Here is a 23,339-nt window from a genome sequence, read left to right on the forward strand (position 1 = left end):
AAATGTAACAAGTCCCTACATTTGTAAACACACAATACAAGTGTGGTTGCGGCTGTAGGCTTTTTATGTAAGCTAAGTTTCAAAAAAACTAAAAGTGGTGCTGGATTTGATGTATTAACAGCTAGAGATAGAGATCTAATCAGCAAACCTTTGTCATTGCAACAAACCAGGATAGAGTGTTCAAAAACACTCACTAGCATTTAAAAAAATATTGAGTAAAGTTCCCAAAATGATAAGTTTGATGCAAAGAGATAGTGGAATACTGGTAGTGGTAATAACACACTCAAGCTCGCACCCTTTCTTGAACCTCCAGGTTTGAGCTTTGCACGAGAGTGGGAAGTTTTTCCAGGAGGGATTGAGTTAGAGCGATCGCTCTCTCTTTCTCATCGTCCTCCTCCGCGTTGCTAATGGCAACCGTGTACACCTTCGTCAAGTTTTGGATGTACGTCGCCTGGATGTGGCTGGGGAAAGCTAACACACGAGGGCGCAACATTGCACGAATGAGCGAGTCTGGATCATCCAACAACCTGTGAGTGTATTGTCACAGTTTATAATAAACTTGAACTGTTGTTTGTGGATAAGAAAAGAAATATAAATTATACAAGGTTTCGACCAAGTGTTGCAGAACAATTTTGTGATGGTAAGGTTCACATTGAAAACATGATAAACTTACTGAGCGAACTCTCCACAAATGTACGCGGCAGCATAAAGAACCTCCTGCATTCCGTTACGCTTGAGTTGTCCTGATATGGCGTGAGCATTTTCCAGAAGATTGGCCTAAACATTAAAAAACGTAACCTAAACTTTACAGAACGTACATGGAAAAAAAGAAGTCATGATTTAAGGAAGATAATTTAATGTTTAAATGTGCACCAAACACTTTATTTTGACAATATTGTATTACAAAGAGTATTTTTTGACCAGTACCACCTAGTGGTTTGCATACCATTTGGTTTGCGGCGAACTCTCTGATGCTTTTAACTCGGATTGCAACATCTTGCAATTGTCCTGAAACCAGTGAACCGTGTCGACTTGCTCCATCAATTCTTGTCAATTCGACGAGGACGGTAATGTACCTGAGAAAAAAATGAAGCAATAAATTTGCCCGAGCGGTACATTTCAAAGTAAAATTCGTAAAACCAAAGCTAATGATCAACCGAAAGCTAGCATGATTGGTGTTCAAAACACTTGGAAAATACATATCACCCCACCAAATAGTCCACTTATGATGTTTTAAAGCTTACCATTCAAAGTTTGTGATGTATTGGAAGTTGTTTTGACTGCAAATTTCTATAATTTTCTGGAGAAGTTCATCGCGATATTGTGCACCGTCAGCTTTTTCAACATGAATCATCAATTTTTTAACAATTTCCATTAAATTCTTTTTGGAAACCTGAAAATAAGAAAACAATTTAACCTGCCTGATGGTGATTATAAAGCTTTTAGCAAACTGTGTTTAATAGCAATCTAAAACCATTCATAAGTTTAGATGAGACTTTATGCTTTCAAAATCTCCTGATAGCTCCCTGGTTAACAAAGATTTAGTGCCAACTTCTGTGTTAAATATTAAGTTATTTGTTACACAAGGTTTTCAATTATTATACATATTTTGCCTATGTCTTGTCTAATTGAGCAAAAGTTGGGATTTAAGCCAGATAGTTTGGGATTCAGAGGCTCCAGATTCCTTGCACTAAATTGCCCAAGCAACACACAAGTAAGTATGGTATATGTAATTCAACTATGGGAACATACTAACCATTCCAAACAGAAGATCTAGAGCCCGAAGCCTTATTGACTCATCTTTGTCATCCAGGCATTGCAGTATAAGATCTTTATGTGCTTGGACAGCTTTGGGGTGCGTTTTTAATATCCGAGACATTGCAAGAAGACCCAGATATTTTACTGCATCAGAAATTACAGTGTATTTATATCAGGAAATGTAGAAACCAATCATGGACAACTGTTGGTCAACCTTTTATATTTCCAAGTGGAAGTCACAGTGTGGAAAACACAAGAAATAATACTTTTCCATTATGTTTTTCTCAATTAGCTGGGACCATTTGTTGTGTGTTATAACCATCACTTATTAAACCCAGCCAACAAACATGTTTAACATCAACATTTACGTGAAACTATAACCCAGAAAAGTCTTAATTACAACTTACAATTTTGGTCAGTATCCTCAATAAGGATTCTCAGTTTTTGAACGCACAACTATAAAATATAAAATGTTTACAATAATCTCTATTAAGTTGTTAATTGTTTATGAATTAAACAGATATAATTAAATAGATTATTATATAAACATGGTTGTTTACATGCTTGATCGTTGGACCATCTTCATGCAAGTTGTGTTTTTTGTGGGGCTACTAATAGTTATATCGGTAAAACTAAATTAGTGTTGGGTGAATTTGCTTGACATGCATCATTTTGAAGCATTTCGGTGAACCAAAGAAACAGAAATTTGACGAAAATATGTGATTACTGTGGCACTTGTTACAAACTAAGAAAAACATCAACCTGCCTAATTAGGTGCAAATTATCAAAACTACAAAACCTTTTGAAAGAAAGGAAATTATTTTAATCATTAGGGAATAATGAAATGAGTTATTTGAGAACAAAATTGCAAGAGAGAAAATTCCATGACCAACAGAATTAGTGGCAACAAAATAATTATTTAACTTAAACCTTCATTAGATTGGTGTGACCCTAAACATATCCAGGAAAAAACAAAACAAAATAAGAGTTAGAAAATATACCCAAATTATTTTGTTAGAACAATAATCTGATCTGCTACTGGTGTTAGATGTTAATTTATGCACAATAAACAATAATGTGGTGGTAATTTTTCACAGTAGCAATTCAAATTGTACATTTACAGATGTGGAATATAATTACATATTTAAATCTTTACCCATCTTCCTGTTACATGTTATAATCAAGTTTGTTTTTCAACTAATGCGTAACAATAAGTTGGAAAACTTTTAACAAACAAAAAAATCAGGTTTGGTTTTATCAAAAAGTGTCGATGTTAGTGTTGAAAAAAAAACCAGAATGACGACAATCAGTGGATGAGTGAAAGAATAACTAACCTGAATGGATGAGCCGTGGTCCTGCATCCCTGAAGTGAACGATATTAACACTTCACGCAAGCGTGTGGAAGAAGGGGTTTGTTTACATTATTACTCAACACAACTGTTTGATCATCCCATGTATAATTATGAGGTTTACGTACGCGACTTAAAGTTTATCACCAATGGTAAACATCCATTGTTTTTGAAGTTATTGTTGGAATGTTGCATTGCACTATTCAATAATTTCGACCTTTGTTAATTGACACAATTGTAATTTACAACAAAACTAATTTAAATATTTTTAAGTTTTCGTCACTAAATCTTTTGACAAATAATAATAAACTAATAGTAAATTCAAAATTGATAAAATGTTTTGTTTTGGGAGAAAGTGTGTACCTTGTATAACAGTGTTGATGCATTCATAGAGAAGAGACATGGCAGAAGTACTGAAACAAATTCAATTATTAACTTGGGACTGTTCATTTGTCAAAAACGATGTCCAAAAAAATCTATTTTAACTTTAAATTGGAAGAATGCAAACAGACAGGTCCTAGTTTGGCTTGGGTTAAAAAACATGAAACACAAAATAGAAGCATTGCTGCACAGTTGGAGTGAATTGAATCACACACAAATATTTAGTTTAATTGTCCTACTTACTCCACAGATTAACAAAATCAATATTGGAAACAAAGGAAGGATTATCACATGGTAACTTAAAGCTACACTGAGATACACTGATCAATAAATTGTGTCTTGTTTAAACTTACTTGTGTATTAAGTTTGTAAGCGGCTCAATCAACTTCTTCCCAAGTCGTGGTTCCAATGGAGTGAGGGCACCAAACTGAACGTAAAATATGTAGTTAAGCATTCACAAGCGATCAATAATTCTTTGCACAGAGTAAAAACTACTTCACTGATAACTTAAAGAATATAATTTTGTTGTGGTTTTCTCAAATAAATCTTCACTTAAAATTGACTCTAATACAGTTTACGCTTTTCAGACACACAACTTTTTTCTTCTTGATTAGTAAAAAATTCTTTTTCGGAGAATTTTACCAGTTTTATGATCTTTATGAGAACCCAGTTGTTTGTTGACGACGTCATGAGTTTAAAGAAAACTGGGGCCAGCGAAAGATAATTCTTTGGGTTTTTCCTCGCAAGTTCACAAATCACATTAACTGCAGCCGATTGGACGCCTGAAAAGATAAGGAATTGACATTAACTGTGTCTCATTTGGATTCGTTACAAGAGTGTGTAGCAAGAAAGAATAAATTTGTTTGAGACAAATCGTGTTTTTTAACAAACCTGTGTCTGGATCTTCCAATTTTTCCTTCAATCGTGGAAAAGCCGGTCGTAAAGCTTCGGGGTAGGATAAAAATATCTTGTACGAGATGAGGACGGCTCTTTTGCGGGTGTACGGACGTATTGACGACATCTAAGTTAAGGACAGTTGAATGTTATAATAAATATTTACATTTTTTATCAATTTTTTTCAAAATAAAGTGTGTCAATGCAAGTTACACAACATCACTATATTGTTCATAACCATTTTTATCCAGTCTTGTGTTGGTGTGGTAGCTTCGTTAGGTCTGGTCATATTTTACATTTTAACAGGAAACTTCACAGAAACATGATATGCCCACACAGTACAAAGTTCTTGCTAAGTCGTGATTTGATGAATGGCATTAATTTATTTCTCCAACTTTGCTTGTGCATCGAAATACTTTGTTTTACACAGTTACCAAAATAAGCAATCAGTTGTTTTGATAAATAGATAGTGGTTTATGTAAAAAAGCACTTTTAAACAATTATATGGCGTTTTTAAAACCTGTTTCATAAATGACTAAAGAATTTACTTCAAAAATTGCAAAATACTTACCAATGATAGAATATCATTTGCGAGGTCTCTTGCAAGATCAGTAGTTATGAAACAAGATAATCCATTCAACGCAACGCCAGCGTCAAAACCTCCTTGTGAACCAAGATCTTTCCGGATCATATTTGTTGTTAACATGAGAACATCCGTCTCCGAATGAAAACACTGGGATGCAGCATAATATCCAATTCTCTGTCACAAAAAGTAACAAATAGGTTTAACTTAATATCTTTACATGTTGTGTGATGACATTTATAAATGACACAGTAACTCACTATGGGGAAGTAATATGCCACAAAATTCCTAAGTTATGAGATTGGATACCAATGTACAAACATTGGGGAAACACTCAAAGAGGTTGCGTTTAAAATTAGGTTCATTTTTTTTAGTTACAAGTTAGAGCTGCAATAAATAACATTACAACTTGGTGCTAATGTCTCAAAGGGATTTTATAAGTTTGCTGTTCATTCCAAAACAACATTTATTCATGAAGAAAAGGCTGTAATAGCAGATATTGTCAATATTACAAATAAAGCCGGGAGTTTGAAGGAATAATTCTACCTTGAAGGTGAACTTGGTTGAACTCATAACCTCAATTATGTTGAACGCAGCCCAACTGATGTCGTAACCGAGCATTTGAAGCTGAAACAAGAAGGATGAGAATTATTTACAAGACAAAGAACAAATGATATCAAACTAACATAAGCCAGTTTGTTGACGGCATTCGCTTTCACTGCAAGGTTTTCTTGTTTCAATTCCACTTTGATTTCATCTATGCATTGTGAGATAAAATGTGCCTGCAAACAAAATAAGGCTTAATGAATTATTACCAAAACTCCTGACGGGATATTTTGTATCTTACCTCATCCTCTTTGTGGTTTCTTATCCCACGAACTAAATCTTGTAAATTTTTATCAAAGATCCGGTCGACACTTGCCTTCACTTTCCGTAATGCCATTGTTGATTTTTGTGCTAGGTTTTTCTCACATAAATTATTTTGTATTGAAAAACTACAACATTAATTGCTACTGATCTACCTTATCAAAAATGCCAATAGTTTATATTTGCCACAAAAAAACAACAAACTTGTCACAGCATAAAGTTGGGAATGATGGAAATACGTAATAACTGAATCTTTTTTTTTAATGAAACCAATGTGATACTGCGCATGCTATTAAATTGGCTTCAAGGCTTACTTGCAAGATTTCCAACATGAACCAAATAAAAGCGACAGCAAATTAAACCAACGACTGTCAACAATTTCCTTAAAACCATATTGTCTCTTTGTCAAACACAAACATTTTTGATTGATATTCAAACATTAATAAAAAACTTTCACTCGAAATGCGAAACTTGTGACGAAGAACAAGCTAATATCCCATGATACCAAGAAACATCTACTACATAAGATGAGAGATTGGTTGCTGCACGTGAGGGTAAGTTTTTACTATTGTCGTTTTTTTACATTTTTGCTTTCGATGTGAATGAGAAAAAAAATGTAACGGTATTCCAAATGTCAAATATGTTTTATTCCAAATGGGCAGATTATTGTGGAATTGATAAGTTTTCCAGGTCCGTGTGTCAACTGCGCAAAGGCAGCACGTTGCCAAGTGCAAGAGCGCCCCACGTTAGAGGATACACATTTTGGACTTCACGTGTGCTCATTAAACTTTTAATATGTCCTCCTTAAATTAATGTTTTTGATGTAGATAGAGATTGACACACTGCGGTCCGCCTGGCACTACCCCTACAAACGCAATGTGATTAACATACCTCAAAATATAGTCCTCGGGTTATTAGTAAATATGAAAATACGAATTAACGGTAACTGTTCTAAAATCTTTTATGACGTCGGTTGTTGTCTGTCAAACAGTAATAACACATCCTTCAACATCTGGGTGTTGGCCAACCGGACCAGATGAAATTAACACACAGTTCTATCAGCGGTCGTATTGCTTTTCTGATTGTAACATCAAGGTTCCACTTCAGCCACAATTGTTGTCAGTATTTTATAGAATTGCAAGAGAATACATCGCATTGAAATAGCCACACTCATAACACAAATTACAGTACTTAGTGCAAACTTTGTACATGACTAATGTGTAAACAGTTACACTTTCGCTTTTCAGACTAAACATACAAGAATTTCAACAGTGGGCACAATGCGTTCAAATTTGGATAAAACGTTGATAACGATTGTAGAATAATCATACACATAAAAACGAGTTTGTTTTTCATACGTGCTGCTGAAAAACTGTTGGTCCTCTGTCTTTCCTTACAATTCCCTTAAAAAATAAAGTGTTAGAACCCTGTTTATTTGAAGTGCATAGCCTACATGTTATGGAATAGGACTGGCATCCACAACATTGGTTTTTCTGTTTACTTTACACTTACCTGCCTAAATTCCTCCATGTCTGGGTGGTTTCCAAACACTTGGTAAGCTCTAAGCAAAATTTGTGGGTGGCTCTCAGTGAAGAAATTGTAAAATTTTTCCCAATTCTTTTTGCTTCCCAAACCAAGTTTTTCTTTTGTATCATCAGATAACAATGCAGAATTTGTTTTCTGTATAAAATGTTCCATTATATGCTTTTAGTGGTTCATATACATACTTGATTTATTATTTTTTCAATTATCACAAAATTACACAAAGTTTCTCCTGAGTGTCATCGTCCTAATTTATACAAAAACATCTGCCAGTACAAAAAAGGTTTAATATTCACCAAATCTTTTGCTGTGGCAAGTATGTCCTTGACTGAGTTACAATCAGGAGACAGATCCTTTTCACTTAAAATTCCACAGAGATCTGACAATGAAGCTTTACTGATCTCAAATGTGGAAATTTTTCCATTGCTTGGTTTTGATCCATCGACAATCCAAGATCCATATTGTTCAAGCTGCTGTGACCTTAGTTCAAGGTCAGTCTTGTACTCAAGAAAGGCGGGCGTGTCAACAGTTTTCATCGGGTTCCCAGATTCAGGAAGAGGTATGGCATCACTTTGCACAGAGGTAACCTGGCAATCTCCAACATTCCTTTCTATCATTGCAACCTAAAAACATGTTAACCACAACATTATGCACTCACATAAATGTTTCAAAATACCTTGCCTTGTTATAAATCAGCAAATTGAACATACTAGGAACATTATTTGTGGATATAAGAATAAAGAGACTGGGCCATACTGTTGAAAGCATTGACATGTTTTATTTATTTTTAAAACTTTTTGGCAAGACCATGGGCCAGTCTCTTGGACTTACTGCACATGCAAAATATGCTTGGTGCCAAAGAAAGCATTTTGAAACCTGATATTTACAAACCTTTTCCTTTGAGGAAATGACGTGACGACGTGCAGCAAATTGGTTCTCAGTTTCTAACTGTGGTGGGTCTGAATAAGTCAAAATATTGAATTGAAACCATTTAGATATTTTTGTTGAAAATTGAGACCAAAAAGTTGCAGGTGTTATATTTAAATATTCACTAGTATTTAATTGCTCAACAATCCTTGTTATGTATCTAGATTTAAACACGTTATTCAACATCTATTAACAAAACTCAGACACCTGTATAAAAGGTATCCACAAGATTGCCAAATGAGGATAAATTTACATTTCCACCTGAAAATATTAAAATGTTCAAAATTTGAAGTCAAACTAAATAACAGTGGAAAGGCTGAGTAAGTTGTAGATATACAGACCAGCTTTCTTCAACCACACCCTTAGCATGGCTGTTCTTCGTCCTTTCATATCATTCTTGTGGTTAGTCTGGGCTTCAAGAATGTCTATCTCCTTAATTTTTAATGACAAACGCACAAAACGACCCCAATCACTCTCATATATTTTTCCACTTAACTCGTAATAAGGAGCAATGACTGAAAAAGTATGGTGTGCACAACAGTCACTTTTGCAAATGTTGTTGAAATTAAAAATCTCACCATTGTCATGCACCTAGAAACAGAAAGAAAGCATGTTATTTTCACATAGAATGAAGAAATACATTTAATTTCACCTTAGCATCAAAGCCTTTCGATTGTTGAATCAATTCACAAACTTTCTGCAAAAGAACAAGCGTTAAGTTTTTTACATTTACTGTTAATCTCATTACTGTGACCAAGCCGATCTCTATAGGAATGAAAGGTAGAGTAAGCATTGCTTTAATCATTAGTGATCAAACACATCTTTTGGAAGTGGCAAATGAACAATAATATGAAGTTCCACATAAAAATTAGAAGAACAAGTTATTTGGGGGTAGTGGCATTTCCCATGTTTGTCTAAACTCACAAACAAATTTAATGAATTGAAACATGTCAATCTAGTTGTCATGTTTACCCTGCAGACAGGGGCGTATCCAGGAATTTTTAAAGGGGGGGGTCCAATTTTTTTAGGGAATTCCCCGATTTTCAGGTATAAACTAAGTGTAAACTATTGTGGGCGAGAATCGCAAAATACGAGCGCTGGTGTTCGCGCTAATCGTCACATAAACGGTGGCTTTCTGGCTTGCGCAATTGTGTAACGCTATGGAAAGTTTAACAACTAAACTAATTGACTATCACGCAAATAAACCGCTTGTCATTACAACGTGGCCACTGAAAAACGACGTTTCGTCCGTGAACTGACGAAAAATGACACTTGTTTCGTAACAATGCCACATGTTTGGAAACAATGGCGAATGCAACACGATGCGGTTTTTAGGTCAACGTCAAAGAAAATTTCTGGTTTTCACGCGGATTTTGACAAAAAAATACAGTGGCGTTTGTTTAGTTATCAAAAAAGACCAAAATATTTCACAAAAGGGGGGGGTCCGGACCCCTCGGACCCCCCCCCTGGATACGCCCATGCCTGCAGACACTGAGTCTGTAACATTTAGGTAACTAATATTAACCTCCATAAACTGAATCTTTTCATGGAAGTCCCACAACATTGGATGCCATTTTACTTCCTCGATACTCGGTCTGTTGATTTCTTCGTGTTCCAACATCCATAAAATCAAACTGCTCACATTTATTTTTTCTTCTTGAGTTAAACAATCACCTGCCATAGGTTTAGCAATGTAGTAATACCTGTACTTGGTACATAACCTATACATGCATTTGTATAAAAACAACCAACATTGTGCAGGATTTTGAAATACACCAAAATTTAAACCAAACACAACTGTACTTTTAAAAATCTCCATCATTTTTGGGTGCTTTCCCTGTTTAATCCGATAATCTTGATCTGTGATGCAATCTCCAAAAGGGTGTTTTCCCTCCGTTAGAACATAAAACAAAACCAGCCCCAGTGAATAGATATCAGACTTGAAATCCTTAAAAAGCATTAGAATACACAGTGAGAGATAGTTTGAGGCCCTTGTTTGGATAATGCAGATATAATGTATTGTTTATACTTGCATTGCAGCCAAACTGGACCAAAGTCATTTTACAGTGAGATATGAAAGGGTAACATATGTGAACAAATTTTTTAGAAGGTCGTGACCCAGGAAGCCAAGGTAAATGAAAACCTCACTCCAACATGTCAGGGTAAAAAGGACCTTGTTTGAGGTTGGCTGCAAGGTCAGAAAACTTTAACACCTGGTACGATGTAATATTTCTTACAGGAACAACTTTGTCATTTTTTAAAGCTTCTGGAGGCATAAATGAACTCGTTCCAGCAGCTTTTGTTGACTTTCCCTTGTCAAGTTTTCTACTTAATCCAAAGTCACAAACTTTTACGATTGCACGACTTCCCAACTTTTTCAATAAAAAGTTTTGTGGCTTTATGTCTCTGTGAACTGAAGTTAAAGTTTACATTTTTATCAAAACAAACCAGAAAAAGTTACCAATTCCTAGATGATGTAATTCACAAATTCCTTCAACTAAATTTTTTGCAATTTCCATTGGTGTCAAATTAAAAAATGTCAAATAATCTTCATCAGTTTGAATCTCAAATTCTTCCAAATCAGTGGTTTTTCGGGGAAGAGGCTGTGGCCATTCTTTCAAACTTTCATTTTTGCGTTTAAGTTTCAAGCACTTCACAAACTAATACAGATTAAACAATTACCATTTAAAATCTAGATAATTAATTAACAAAATGTATAAAATTTTAAAGTAAAAACATGAAAACTATAAAAGAAATATAAGCAGAACCACACATTCCACACATTTTTTTCTCTGGTAAAATAAAAAAGGGATTGTTTCCCTTTTTTCAATTAACTACCTCAAAACAATTGTCTTACCTCTTCAACATTTCCATTACAAAGTTCTGTGACAATTTCAATTCGGTTGTCAACGACCTAACAGATATAGCTGATGAAATTATGTTGATATTTAATAGTTGTAAGTACCTCATGTGTAATGTATCTCAGTAAATACTTGCTGTCCCTCAACTTCCGCATATTTTCAAGTTCCACTTCATGATCGAGATTGTGTTGAATAATCATCACTTTTTTAATGAATAAATCCATTCCATTTGAATCTTTGCAACTGCAAAATACATGTATACATACTATAGTAAGCAGTAGGTAATAGTCTAAACCAGTTAAAGAAACTTACTAAAATATTTGATTTCCAAAAGTTCCATCGCAAACAAACCAATGACTTTTGTGACAAAACTTTTTGCCTTCTGCACAAAAAAACTTTTTAACTTAAAGTGACAAAAGAACATGCGACATTATTTAAAAACAAGCACGATTTAAAAAACAAGCCAATTGCATTTCATACAGCAAAAAAAAAATAAGAACTAGCAAAGTAGATTTTAAGAGTGTTAAAACAAAAATGAAACTCAATCAGGAAAAAATCAAGAGTTTTGAAGCATAACTGATATTTTTCCAAACAATTTGCAAAATATCTTCCATTATGTTGGACATACAGTGATTATGTAACTAATTGTTTAATTGTTCAAGTAGATTGTTAAATGGATAGGAAAAATGATCAGGTTGTAAGTATGGCAACTCACTGCTGTCTATTATATGAGATGAAGTGGATCCTACACCCTTATAAAAAACATTTGAGACAATGGTTAAAGCAGAGATATAAAGTATTTCATGAAAAAGTTAAAAAACTGTGATAAACTTTTTGTTTGTTGGGAAGTGCATGTAAAATTTCTACGTTAGAATCTTACTTTTGTAGTCAGTTTACTTTCCAGTGACTTTATGTAAGTTTGAAGATTTTCAATTTTTTCCCTCATAGATTCTGTGTATTCGGTATTATTTGATTCATCCAATTGTTCAGGACCTTTTTTGTCGTTTTGTTTCTGGAAATACAAAACATTGCAAATCTAAAAGTCAAGTTTAAGAGGGAAATTCAAAACGCAATTTAAAAAAAGATTTAAAAAAGTTAAAAGCTCAAGTTAATTAAACGCATAAGTTATTCAAACACATGACTCCATAACAGGAAGGTATTACCAACCTCTGTAATTGACTCCAGCTGTGTGACTAATTTCTGAAAGTCGTCTTTCATTTCCTGTTCAGGCACAACATCAGATTCCACTGGCTTCTGTTGAAGTTGAACTAGTTGCTTAACAATACTTTCCAGTTTTTCATTAAGCTGTCTTTGTGTTTCTAGAATGACATTTTAATTTTATAAATACCAAAAGCATTGAAATAGTTGGTTAAATACAAACTTTCATCAAAGAAACTGAGCACAAACATAATCAACAACTTAAAAAATCCTTAGTTAACACAGGTTGTATAATAACATTATAATCACCTGTTACAGGTTGTATCTGAGCAATTATGGTGGAAAAGTGTGTCAAAATATTTTCATCGAAGTGCAAATGATACTCATTATGTACATCACCAACATGAACAGCCTGCAATAAACCACACAAATTCTACTTGTTACGAATCCACACATTTCTGTGACGTTATAAAATAAATCAACACTGGTCAAATTCACACTTACTTGTGCATCTACATTCGTAACAGCCTCTGAGCCCTGTACAGAGTTTGTACTTTGTGCTGTTACAGCATTATAGCAGTCTTCGTTTAATGACATTATTCCCAAAACTGGTTGGTTGGATATTTATGGTGAACACAGAAACTTGTGTTCTATAAAAGAATTTTAGCTGGAATCTATCTGCAATTCATGGATTCAACTTTGTGTCATCAATGGGCCTAATTTATAAATGCTGCAGGTAAGCTGAAAATACATTTTTTATAGGAGTTCAATAAAATGTAGCTTAACAGTAAATTCCTTTTTGGGAAAAAAATTGTGTTCAGGCAAAGCAGAATGCCATTTCTATGCAACATGTGTAAATATCATCATAATCCAAGAAACGCGAAAGTTATGTGCATTTAAAATATGCGAAATGACAACAGACTTTATAAGCTGACCTAGAGAATTGTGAAAATACATTTGTAATTTGAGTCAGTATGTTGCTGTGATTTTCCCTACTAACGACTCTAACGAGGCAACAATGTTGCACACGAAAGCCAAGTAGCTGCGCCTCCATATTAGTTGCTGTTAATTCCCCACATTTTTCCTTAACTTAACGTAAAATTTTGTTTTGGTTTTTAGTATTATTCCTCAACAAAATCTATGCGAATTTTAATGATTTGAATCAGGCAATCACTATCACTTGAGATCTTTACCAGAGGGATGTTAGACAAGTCGGGTACGATTTGCCTTTTTCTCTCTCTCTCTCTCTCTCTCTCTCTCTCTCTTTCACTCTCACTTAGACATGCCTCGGGTACGACATCTATGCACATGGATTAGCGTTCGGCGTGTTACTATTCTGTAATTTTGGTGCAGGATGCACAACACTTTGGGCGGCATTCTGGGCATAAGGTGCGTCATGTGCTACAGCAGATCAGTTTGTCTTGTTGAAATTTGCAATGATTGAAACTTATTTTATTACTGCATAGTTAAACCAACACAAACATATGCAAGTTCAATAGTTTGCTTAATATTCCCTAATAAACGATAAAAGTTCACGGTCGTTTGGGTATAGCGGAATAACACAAACTTGATTTCGCACCAGATCGGATGAGTAATAGAGATATCTAAAAAGGCGACCTGCTTTCTCTTTTTTTTTGTTGTACCAGAGTTGTCTAAATCTCCAGTTAACAAAACTTTGAAAGCGAGCAACATAAGTCTGTCGAGAAAGTCTCGATCTGACACCATGTTGACTGCAGTTCCCGTCACCGATCGTCTCTGCTCTTGAACCAAAGATTGGTCTAAGACCCAAACCAAGATCTGGGACTTACTACCATGATCTAGGTCAGGGTTTCCCAAACTTTTTTTGGTCGCGGATCTCATTTTGTGAACCTGTTTTTATCTCGAACCCCCTGTCTTACGTCACATCATTTTGCAACGTAATCAGCGTTGGAAATACGACAAACAATATCAACAATAACTAATATCAAATTAGCGATAAGGGTGGATTCTTTAGACGCGTAGTGAAAGAAACGACAGAGAGAAAAGGTTGTGAACAGCTCCGAAATCGTATGATACAAGGATAGAGTAATTACTCAACAGTAATTGTACAATGCACGTATTGTAAAGCTTACGAAACCACTCCAGTTATGATCACTGCAGTGATTACTGCTTATGCACTTTATAAAAACGTAGTAATTGTTTTGTGAGGTATCATTACGGACCCCCTTGCAGCCGTTGCGGACCCCGGTTTGGGAATCCCTGATCTAGGAGACAAAATGTTGTAACCAACGAGACCACATTGCGACATGTGTTAGACCGAACGTTAGGATCTCTTATACTAAAAGTGATGGTCTGTATATTGGTGCAAAGAGTCGCACATATGTATATGGACATGATAGAAACAAAGTGGTAATTGCTGCAATTACGCGACAAAGGAGACTTAAGACGTAGCGCAAGCGAGATGACTAGCGAAGACCCCAGGAGATCCCGCCGTTCCATTGGACCGCTCAAGTCACGTGTTTCAGTTTCGTGTGTGAAAGTTGGTACGATTGCTCAAAATCAGGAAACGAGCTTTCATGAGCCCTATTTCGCAGCGGGGAGGAATTTGCAACGATCTTATAATTACCACGCAATATACCATAAATATTGCTACGTCATCACCATCCAGGCAACAACTGAGTTGTGCAATATGCCAATGCAACTTAATTCGCAACAACCAAAGGACAAGTCGATATTGGACAATCAGAGAGAAACAATCTTTACAAGGAAGGGGCATGTGTAGCACCACGCATGTTTCCCAACTTAATTCTTCACACATTTGAAACATAGACGGAACGAAGGCTGCAGACGCTGTTAGGCTTTCCGGCAGAACTCGCACAGTCTCCTGGCATCTGGCTCGATGACAGACCTTTTTTCGTTGTAACTTGTTAAATACCCGTTCGCACTTTACTCTGGAGAGTTCGATGTCATTATTCGCTGTTCAACTAGTATCGGTCACTGGACAAGCAACTGGCACGCGCTAGAAGTTACTCGCTCATTCACTAACGCGCTTGGAACAAATTAAACTTAAGCCGCCTGATTTTGCAAACGTGTGTTTCCATTAATAAACAAGTCTGCATTCGGAGTCGAATTTAATATCAACCGCCAGTACACACAAGCAGACTTTAGTTTCAGTAATAGCAGCCGGCCGAAATCATTTGGTACGTCGCTTAATCTCTATTGCTAGTCGTACCTCATTTTAGAATTTAACTTATATTTTAGTCTTCCAATATGTACTATGTAATATGTAAGTTTATTCTTACCAAGTGTCAATATCAAGACACAAGGCAGGCAATGTTAACGTTTCTCTTGTTACATAGCAGTTGAAGTGGCAAGCAACAGATTTGAATGCCAGGCACAGCACTTGCAAACCAAAAGCGAACGATAGTCATTTGAAGCAGCATTTTCAAACATACACTGATAGCGAACTTGCGCTTGCGTGGTCAGACTTGGGCCAAGCCAGCAAAAACGATGTACTGGAAATTACACACACTCAACGACCAGCTCGGCGCCAGTAAGGTTTTTGTAATTATGGATTCGTTGCACTTGCAGTTTTAGCATGTTATGTTTGCAGAATATGTAACTTCTGATGTAGCACAAATCATTGTGTTAATGATGTACATCAGGCCCATATAAAAAGTATCTACTACATAGTGTGTTGTGAATGCCATAAGCAGGACATGCCACAAAATCTTACTTTTATTCCAGAAATTAAATCTTAAAATGTAACATAAGTGGCTTGGATTGGACTATTATTAAATTGGTTGTATTTTTATTTGATTACTGCTAATGACATTAACTGTCATACCCTACTACTACTAAGCAGAAATACACAATGCAATACACAATTGAACTTGGGATTAGTTATGGTATATGCTACAAAATAATATAACTTTGGTGGATACAGCATACAACTCAATTTAAAAATAAACAAGTGTCTAAAAACACATCTCCTGTTAATGTTTCTTCGATGTTTGCAAACGTCTTATTCCTTTTTTTTCAACCCTTGCGAAGCTCCAAGGTCTTGCTTCAACAAACCCTTGAAAAATATTTAATCACATTTTCAAGTTTTAAACAATTTGAAAATAGTGGTTCTGTTTTTTAGAGATGATGTTTAAAATTACAAACAGCAATAGTCGCATCACTGCGACTCCGACTTGAAACCATAGCAATCAGGCATAATACATTTCAGTACTTCCAGAGTCACAGTACTGTGATGCATAACATCAGACTTTATGCATGAAAAATTCACCTCTTTGAATGCATGTAAATCTGGATGTTTTCCAAACACCTGATAAGCTCTGATTAAAATTTGTGGGTTTTCCTTTGTGAACAATTCATAGAATTTTTTCCAGTCCTTCATATCACCCAAACCAAGTTTAGATTGTACATCTTCTGGAAATGCGGTTGCCCGATTTTTCTTCAAAAGAAATTTTATTTCTTGTATACTGCAGATACTTACAAAAAAGCAACATTGCTACCATACCAGGCATATAGTGATAATAAGTTTGTATTCTCACCAAATCTTTCATGACAGCCAAGATGTCTTTTACTGAAGTGCAATTGTTTGGTCTCTCATCTGACCCAAGTATTTCTCCAAGCTCCTTCAATGTATTTCCTGTAATTTCAAACTCTGCCATTTCATCTTGGTTTCCATTGAAGCCACTCAAAATCCAGGTGGGATATTGTTCAAGGGCACAGGTCAATGAAGCTATATCACGCTCATTTTTGAAGTAAGATCCTGGATTTCGAATTTCATCAAGAAACGGAAGGGAATCACTTTGCACAGTGGGCAAGTTTGCCTACAAATTAAACAAAACACTTTAGGCCATTCACAATTCAACTTTCAATCAAAAAGTAAGCCAGAAACAATATTATGTTTAAACTGTTTATGAAGGATAGCACAATAGGAATGTACTGTGTGTTCCTGATGTTATTATGGACAAAGGCAATGGCCAGTTGTTTCTTGTAGTTGACAAAATAATGTGCAAACAATGCTTTTTTGTCTATTCTTATCAGTGATGAAATTTTTCAATTAGTCGTGTCATCAAAGGTTGTAATTGAGAAAACTTTGGAACTTGATTACCTGGGTTCACTTCGGCAACAAACAAAACGTTTCAAAATTCAAAAAGCAAAATTTTATCTTTCAAATTTGTTTTTATCTACATCAGCAATGTTGTTTCAGAACTCAAATTTGTCCCCACCTTTTCAAGTGTTAAAGCTGGTTGTTCACTAAAGCCAGAGCCTGAATAAATAAATAATTTAACTTAAAGACATAAAAATACCATCAAGTAACAATATTTTGGTGCTTTTTGCAACTTGACATATTAAGACGTGTAGAAATTTATAATGTTGCAGTTATCGGAACATTGCGACTAACCTTCATTGGACCGTATCTGCAAAAACACAAATTGTTAAAACGACAAAATTTTAGATAGTTTTAAGTTGGTATCTAACTTTGCTTTGGGTTTCCTCCAAAGTTTCAATAACCATGAATATTTTCTGTAAATAAAAAAAACAAAACAAATGAAATCAAAAGAAAAGCCCATGTTTTAATAACTGTCACCCAAATAATGAACTTCATGGTCAAAGGATTTGTTTTTGTTGTTATTATAATAGCCACTACAGTATTTAACACATTTTCCGTTCAGGCTTCAAGTATATCATTTACCGTCAGGAATTCCACTTTCTCCCTGTAGTCCCACAGCAATGGATGACACTTTACATCTTCATGACTTGGACGTTTTTCTTGATCATGTTGCAACATCCAGCAGATTAAGCTGCATGTATTAATGCTTTCCTCCAAGTCAACAATGTCTGAAATTGTTTAACAGCAGTACACAGACCATGCAAGTTTGATCAGAAGAAATTTTCCAACATGACAAAAAAATATTGAGAAACATGATCAGAACAAACAAAACTGTGTTATAGAGTATTAAAGTTTCAAGATTGGACTTTGTGAAAGTTTCAAAATTGGACCCCTTGTTACTTAATGAAATAGCTATTTTTTAATCAGTCAGCAACATCAAATTCATGTAGAAGATTTCAGATAAAATCAGAAAACTTTATGGTTACCCGTTATTTAATTATTTGTACCTCTAAATAGACTTGACATGTCAGGTGCATGTCCTCTGGATATTTTATAATTTTGCTCAATTGAATCCTCCCCAAAAGGATGTTTTCCTATGGTTAGTACCTCGTTCAACACCAATCCAAGTGAAAATATATCAGAACTCTGCAGAGTAGACATAACTGTTCAGTCAGATATTTGTTAAATATTTTCGTTATTGTTAATATTACTAAGTTAATTTTCAATTGAGTGATGCTGTTTTTTTTAACCTGATGAATTTTTCCTTCCACATGTAGCACTTCTTTGGGCATGTATGCATTGGTCCGCTTTGTTTTTGTGATTGAGTCTTTATTATTTGGTTTCTTTGCTAAGCCAAAATCACACAGCTTTACAATAGTGCCCTGTTCCAATCGTTTTAGTAAGAAGTTGGCGGGTTTTATGTCACGATGAACTAAAGAACAAGCATGAATTACCATGGGTAAAAGGTTACATGAAAAAATGCATTTTAAAATTGTTTTAACCTGGTTTATTGTGTACAAAAGCTTGTGACACTTTTAACATAATTCATTCAAATATATTTATTTACCCAAACAAATGTAACAAATATAACTAAGGTAACCATAAATAGAAACACATAAATGGAGTATACCGAAACCAAGAGAGTGCAATTGATGAACTCCTTCTACCATTTGCTTTGCAACTTCCATTGGTGAAATATCAAAATATTCCAAAAAACTTTGCTGTGTTGTTTTTGCAATACAGTTTAATTCTGGAAAGTCACCAACTCTGGGAAGAGGTTTTGGCCACTTGCTCAAATCAGTCATATGGCATTTAACATACTGAAACACATTGAAATTTCAGATGCAAATTCAAGAAAATTCACTCAAAACAATGCTTAAAAAATTCAGTAGCCATTAGATTTTGTTCACATTACCAACCTCCCTAACATTTCCATTGCAAAGCTCTGTGACAATTTCAAGATGTCCTGGGATTTCCTTGAAAGTAAGTTAATTGTTAACTTGCCAAATGATAAAAAGCATGTTTTACCTGGTGTGCGATGTATCTCAGAAAGTACTTACAGTCGGACACCAAACGTAAGTTTTCCAGTTCCCTATGACTGCTAGATTTAAATTGCTTTGTGACTTTTTTCATGAATAAATTGTTCCCACTAGAGTCTTTACAGCTACACAAACAAGCCATCAACAATTTAATAACTTTCTCCACTGTACTATTGTGATGTTGAGTACATACACCACACTCTATGTAATAAACCAATAGGAAAACACCATTTTTTGTCATTACTCACTAAAAAAGCATGTTTCCCTCTGTGCCTTCGCAGACCTTCCACTCATCTTTGTGTTCATAAAAAACTTTCTCACTTTGTTGTTCCTGAGTAAAAAGTGTTTGGGTGACTGTGACTTGTAAAGTAGCCAATCCAGTTACACATCAAGCATTGCACTGAGAATATTGTTTTGTTGCAAAAGGCACAATTTATCCTCTGGTGTACTGGTTTAGTCTTGTCCGAAAACTAATTTAAAAGCTTTTAAGGTCTTTACTTTGGCAAGACCCACAGAAACCATTTAGGCATAAAACACGGCTTTCAATCTGAAAGAACAAGTGCCAAACCTGCTTTTTTTCATCCAACAACTTAAAGAACTCATTTATGGACTTATTAAAAAAAATTTTTTGTTCCTTCTTGACATTGAGTAGATCCTGTCCAAAGTTCAAGATATAAAATATTATTTTCATCTTGATTTAATCAATAAAATAGTTTGATAAAAATTAACATAAAATTATCTTAAGCCATTGATACAAAAATAACAACAAAAAATAATTAAGTAAGCATGTATTTTCTTACTTTTTCATTTGCTGCCAAGCTATTTTTAAGGAGTTCAATTTTTTGTCTTAGATCTTCAACAGTTTTCCCCTGGTATAATTGTAAAGTCACATAACAAAAATGCTATATCGCTTTTCTCAATGTAAATTAAAAATTTTGCTGGGATAATAATGTTTATTTTTTTACTACAAACTTAGTAACTGAGTTTTAGTAACACATCAATTTTAACAACTGAGCACAAATTTGGTAAATCCACATGACATCACTTTTTATAAAAAAGTATTTTTAAAATTATTTTGTGGCACACATACCAACTACGTAGGTCATACCTCTGCATATGTAACGGGTAAAGGTTTTGGATCTGATCTGCTCATGTACACTGGTACAGGACCTTGCTGAAAAAATGCCCCATAAACAAATTGTCTGAACTCAAAGTATGTAAAGAATAATTATTGGTCGTTAAAAATGAATTTATACGACAAAAAATTTAAAGCAGAAAATACTTGAAAATAAAATATATAAAATGTAAATTTTACACTTCAATTATTAAAATCATGTCAGAAATATTTTAAAAAAAAAATAGGAACTTAAACAACAGTTTGTGATTATTAAATAACTCGAAAAACAAAAAAAAAATATAAAAAGTTATGATGTGAAAACCTGGAATAATGAAAAGATAGAATGATTTATTAAAGTATCAGAACCACTGAATAGTCAAACAGTATCTCACTTTTTTGACAAGTTATATAAGAAAAAAAGACGTAAGTTAGGACTCATTAGGTTTACAGGCATTGCAGCCTAGCTGGATTAGCCCCTTTTTCCTGAAAAAGTTTAAAAAAAAATCAAGCCTGTAAACCTAATGATCGCGATATGATAGCTGTGATTGCCAAGTATTGACCTGCGCAGTGGGGCAATCCTGCCAATCATGTGATTGCATGAAACAATACTGCAATGAAGTTGGGGTCATTGTTTTCATGTGTTTTAAATATGTATATTTCACTTACAATCAGACATAGTCAGTATCACATAAGCAAAGTTACATTATAAATTAGCCACAAAACATTGCATATATTTTGTTAAAACAATGTTTGAAATACATTACGAACTTAGTTTTAAATTACTCACCGTAGAATACCGTGAAACAATTTCTCTGTACTGTCCATACCAGTTTTTCTCAAGTTTGACCTGTTTTTCTAGCTGTAATTTCTAGATTTGATGTGTACATGTTACTGCATATTTAATGGCAAATTATTCACAAACTCTAATTTCCTATGACTTACCCTCTCCATTTGATAATGCTTTTCAAATTCCTTAACTTTGTTGTGCAAAGGTCTTCCTGCTTGCTGTGAAAATTGTGCCTGTTACCTTGTTGCAGTGTATTTTTTGTTGTTTGGTAGATAGTTAGTGATGCACATACATCGCTGCACACCACACACTTTACAAATTCCAATAATCAAAATCATACTTCACTGAGTAGATCTTTCAGCTCTTTCAGCTTATTTTCCAACAAGTCCATTCGGCTGTTGAATTGTTTTAGGTCAACTGGAAGTCAAAAATGTTATTATTTCAAATTAGATTGATGAACGCTTTAAACTTGCCTTTGTTCTTTTCAAGATTTTTTAGATGAGGAAGAACGTTGCTAAAATCGTTTTTATAGTACACCTCCCCAGTGTTTAGAGTCTAAATATGGAAATGTTTTTAATTTTGTTCTGTTTTACAACTTTTGTTTGCTGTATAGTACACTACTTACACCTAATTTAGAAAAGCAAAACACTAAAAATTGAACCAATACCAAACATGAATTGTCATTGGACATCACATTAATAACCTAATTTTGTTATTAATAATTTTATGTTTTAGCATTTGCACAACTTTTCTACCAATCACCTGCACATAGCCAATATGAAAAACTGGTGAACTTGTTACTCTGTTTGGATCCTCAGACTCTTCCACATGTTTAGTCTTTAAATACAAAATTGTAACCAGGCTTATCATAGTTATACTATTAATTTATTTTCAATGCCAATAATAGTGTTATGTCTCATTACACTGATGACCATATTCAATGCCAATTGATTTTGTAAGTACAGTTTAGAAATAAATCTATTACTTTTTGTCGTTTGCTGTCACCATCAGAAGAAATGAAGTTCTTTGCAAATGTACGATCAAGGTGAAAAAAATCTTCAATTCTCTGTTTCTGAATTAATTTTGTGATTACCAAATATGTTCACACATAAATTATTCTCCCTCAAGAAGCAATAAAAAATAGTGCAAAACAGAGTACACTTTAAAATTACTGGTATGTTCATTTAACTTCCTGACAAAAACTTCTTGGTTAAAACTTTTCAAGAACTAACCTCATATGGCTTGACCCCTTTCTCCAGAACCTCCTCAATGTTTTGCCCAAACAACGTTTTTAAATTTTCCCACTGTTGAGGAGAAACATCTATTCCGTCTTCTTGAATGATTTCAATGCTTTCGAAGCTTTCCACATTGTCATCATGTTTTTCATTGTAGACCTGAATCTGGTCATTAATTTCTTCCAGTATTTTGTTGGAAGTGCATCCATCTCTTAATTTTTTTGCAACATTTTCATCATTAACCGCAACCGATACAACCATACTTTGGTGTGTAACATCTGCCACTGTTGCACCCCATCTTTCGAATACTCTTAACACAGTTGGCACAAAGTCTTTGTGGCTTGCTACTTTGTATAGAACATAACTGCCTAATCCAAGAATTGCAGCTGATGCAGCTACTGCAGGGCCTCCAGTAAGCTTTACATTGAGGAACTTTAAATTAACTTCAAACTTGTCTGCCATAACTGCAGCCTTTTTGTCCTACAGGAATTTCATCAACTGCAATGTAAAAAGTACACGTCTTAGTTAATTGAATCTGACATAAAACTAACCATAATATGATAAATTTCTACAAATTACAATCAATTTTGCTTATATTATACCCAGGGCAAAAACATCACAAATGTGTAATCAACATTTAAAAACTCTTTACTAAACTGACTTACACAGGGAGCCCAAAAAACGGGTACCTGGTTACACCCAGGCAACTTCGGTTCCCCACAAACCTTTCCTAA

General features: G+C 34.5%; 3 protein-coding genes across 4 annotated transcripts in view; all 3 read right to left on the minus strand.

Moving 5' to 3' along the window:
- LOC145904653 (AP-3 complex subunit delta-1-like) overlaps positions 1-5,986 on the minus strand; it is a 28,871-nt gene extending 22,885 nt beyond the window's left edge. Inside the window, exons 1-16 of the mRNA XM_082992388.1 lie at positions 5,813-5,986; positions 5,652-5,747; positions 5,512-5,592; positions 4,954-5,142; positions 4,380-4,509; positions 4,131-4,270; positions 3,842-3,915; positions 3,471-3,520; positions 3,093-3,121; positions 2,689-2,709; positions 2,166-2,214; positions 1,757-1,902; positions 1,245-1,393; positions 947-1,076; positions 674-777; positions 296-527 (exon numbers count right to left, since the gene is read on the minus strand). Coding sequence (XP_082848514.1) covers positions 296-527; positions 674-777; positions 947-1,076; positions 1,245-1,393; positions 1,757-1,902; positions 2,166-2,214; positions 2,689-2,709; positions 3,093-3,121; positions 3,471-3,520; positions 3,842-3,915; positions 4,131-4,270; positions 4,380-4,509; positions 4,954-5,142; positions 5,512-5,592; positions 5,652-5,747; positions 5,813-5,908 — 1,716 coding nt within the window. The 5' untranslated portion in view covers positions 5,909-5,986. The remainder of the gene's footprint in view (positions 1-295; positions 528-673; positions 778-946; positions 1,077-1,244; positions 1,394-1,756; positions 1,903-2,165; positions 2,215-2,688; positions 2,710-3,092; positions 3,122-3,470; positions 3,521-3,841; positions 3,916-4,130; positions 4,271-4,379; positions 4,510-4,953; positions 5,143-5,511; positions 5,593-5,651; positions 5,748-5,812) is intronic.
- A 952-nt stretch (positions 5,987-6,938) lies between these two features.
- LOC145901256 (uncharacterized) lies at positions 6,939-13,055 on the minus strand. Of its 2 annotated transcripts, XM_082988921.1 has the most exons (20): positions 12,825-13,055; positions 12,630-12,732; positions 12,330-12,481; positions 12,043-12,174; positions 11,878-11,914; positions 11,475-11,544; positions 11,267-11,405; positions 11,159-11,215; positions 10,763-10,961; positions 10,539-10,714; positions 10,105-10,249; positions 9,827-9,975; positions 8,954-8,998; positions 8,880-8,892; positions 8,643-8,816; positions 8,509-8,562; positions 8,266-8,333; positions 7,671-7,997; positions 7,345-7,512; positions 6,939-7,235 (listed from the first exon to the last, which is right to left on the minus strand). In XM_082988921.1, the coding sequence occupies exons 1-20, from the start codon at positions 12,915-12,917 to the stop codon at positions 7,185-7,187; spliced, it is 2,352 nt and encodes a 783-aa protein (XP_082845047.1). In that variant the 5' UTR covers positions 12,918-13,055; the 3' UTR covers positions 6,939-7,184. The 2 variants fall into 2 exon arrangements, with proteins under 2 accessions (XP_082845047.1, XP_082845046.1); XM_082988920.1 differs by having other exon boundaries at positions 8,643-8,892.
- Positions 13,056-15,630: 2,575 nt separating this feature from the next.
- On the minus strand, positions 15,631-23,099 carry LOC145900341 (uncharacterized). The gene is made up of 23 exons (XM_082988852.1): positions 22,603-23,099; positions 22,356-22,442; positions 22,133-22,207; positions 21,844-21,925; positions 21,711-21,787; positions 21,526-21,588; positions 21,371-21,451; positions 20,575-20,640; positions 20,267-20,335; positions 20,035-20,121; positions 19,715-19,797; positions 19,456-19,591; positions 19,347-19,403; positions 19,058-19,247; positions 18,678-18,859; positions 18,435-18,573; positions 18,010-18,155; positions 17,796-17,840; positions 17,719-17,734; positions 17,543-17,583; positions 16,859-17,140; positions 16,591-16,758; positions 15,631-16,377 (listed from the first exon to the last, which is right to left on the minus strand). Exons 1-23 carry the CDS (start codon positions 23,065-23,067, stop codon positions 16,324-16,326), a joined length of 2,691 nt encoding a protein of 896 aa, XP_082844978.1. The 5' UTR covers positions 23,068-23,099; the 3' UTR covers positions 15,631-16,323.
- Positions 23,100-23,339: the final 240 nt, after the last annotated feature.

This window comes from Ascidia mentula, chromosome 1 (genome assembly GCF_947561715.1).
Source record: "Ascidia mentula chromosome 1, kaAscMent1.1, whole genome shotgun sequence".
NCBI lineage: Eukaryota > Metazoa > Chordata > Ascidiacea > Phlebobranchia > Ascidiidae > Ascidia > Ascidia mentula.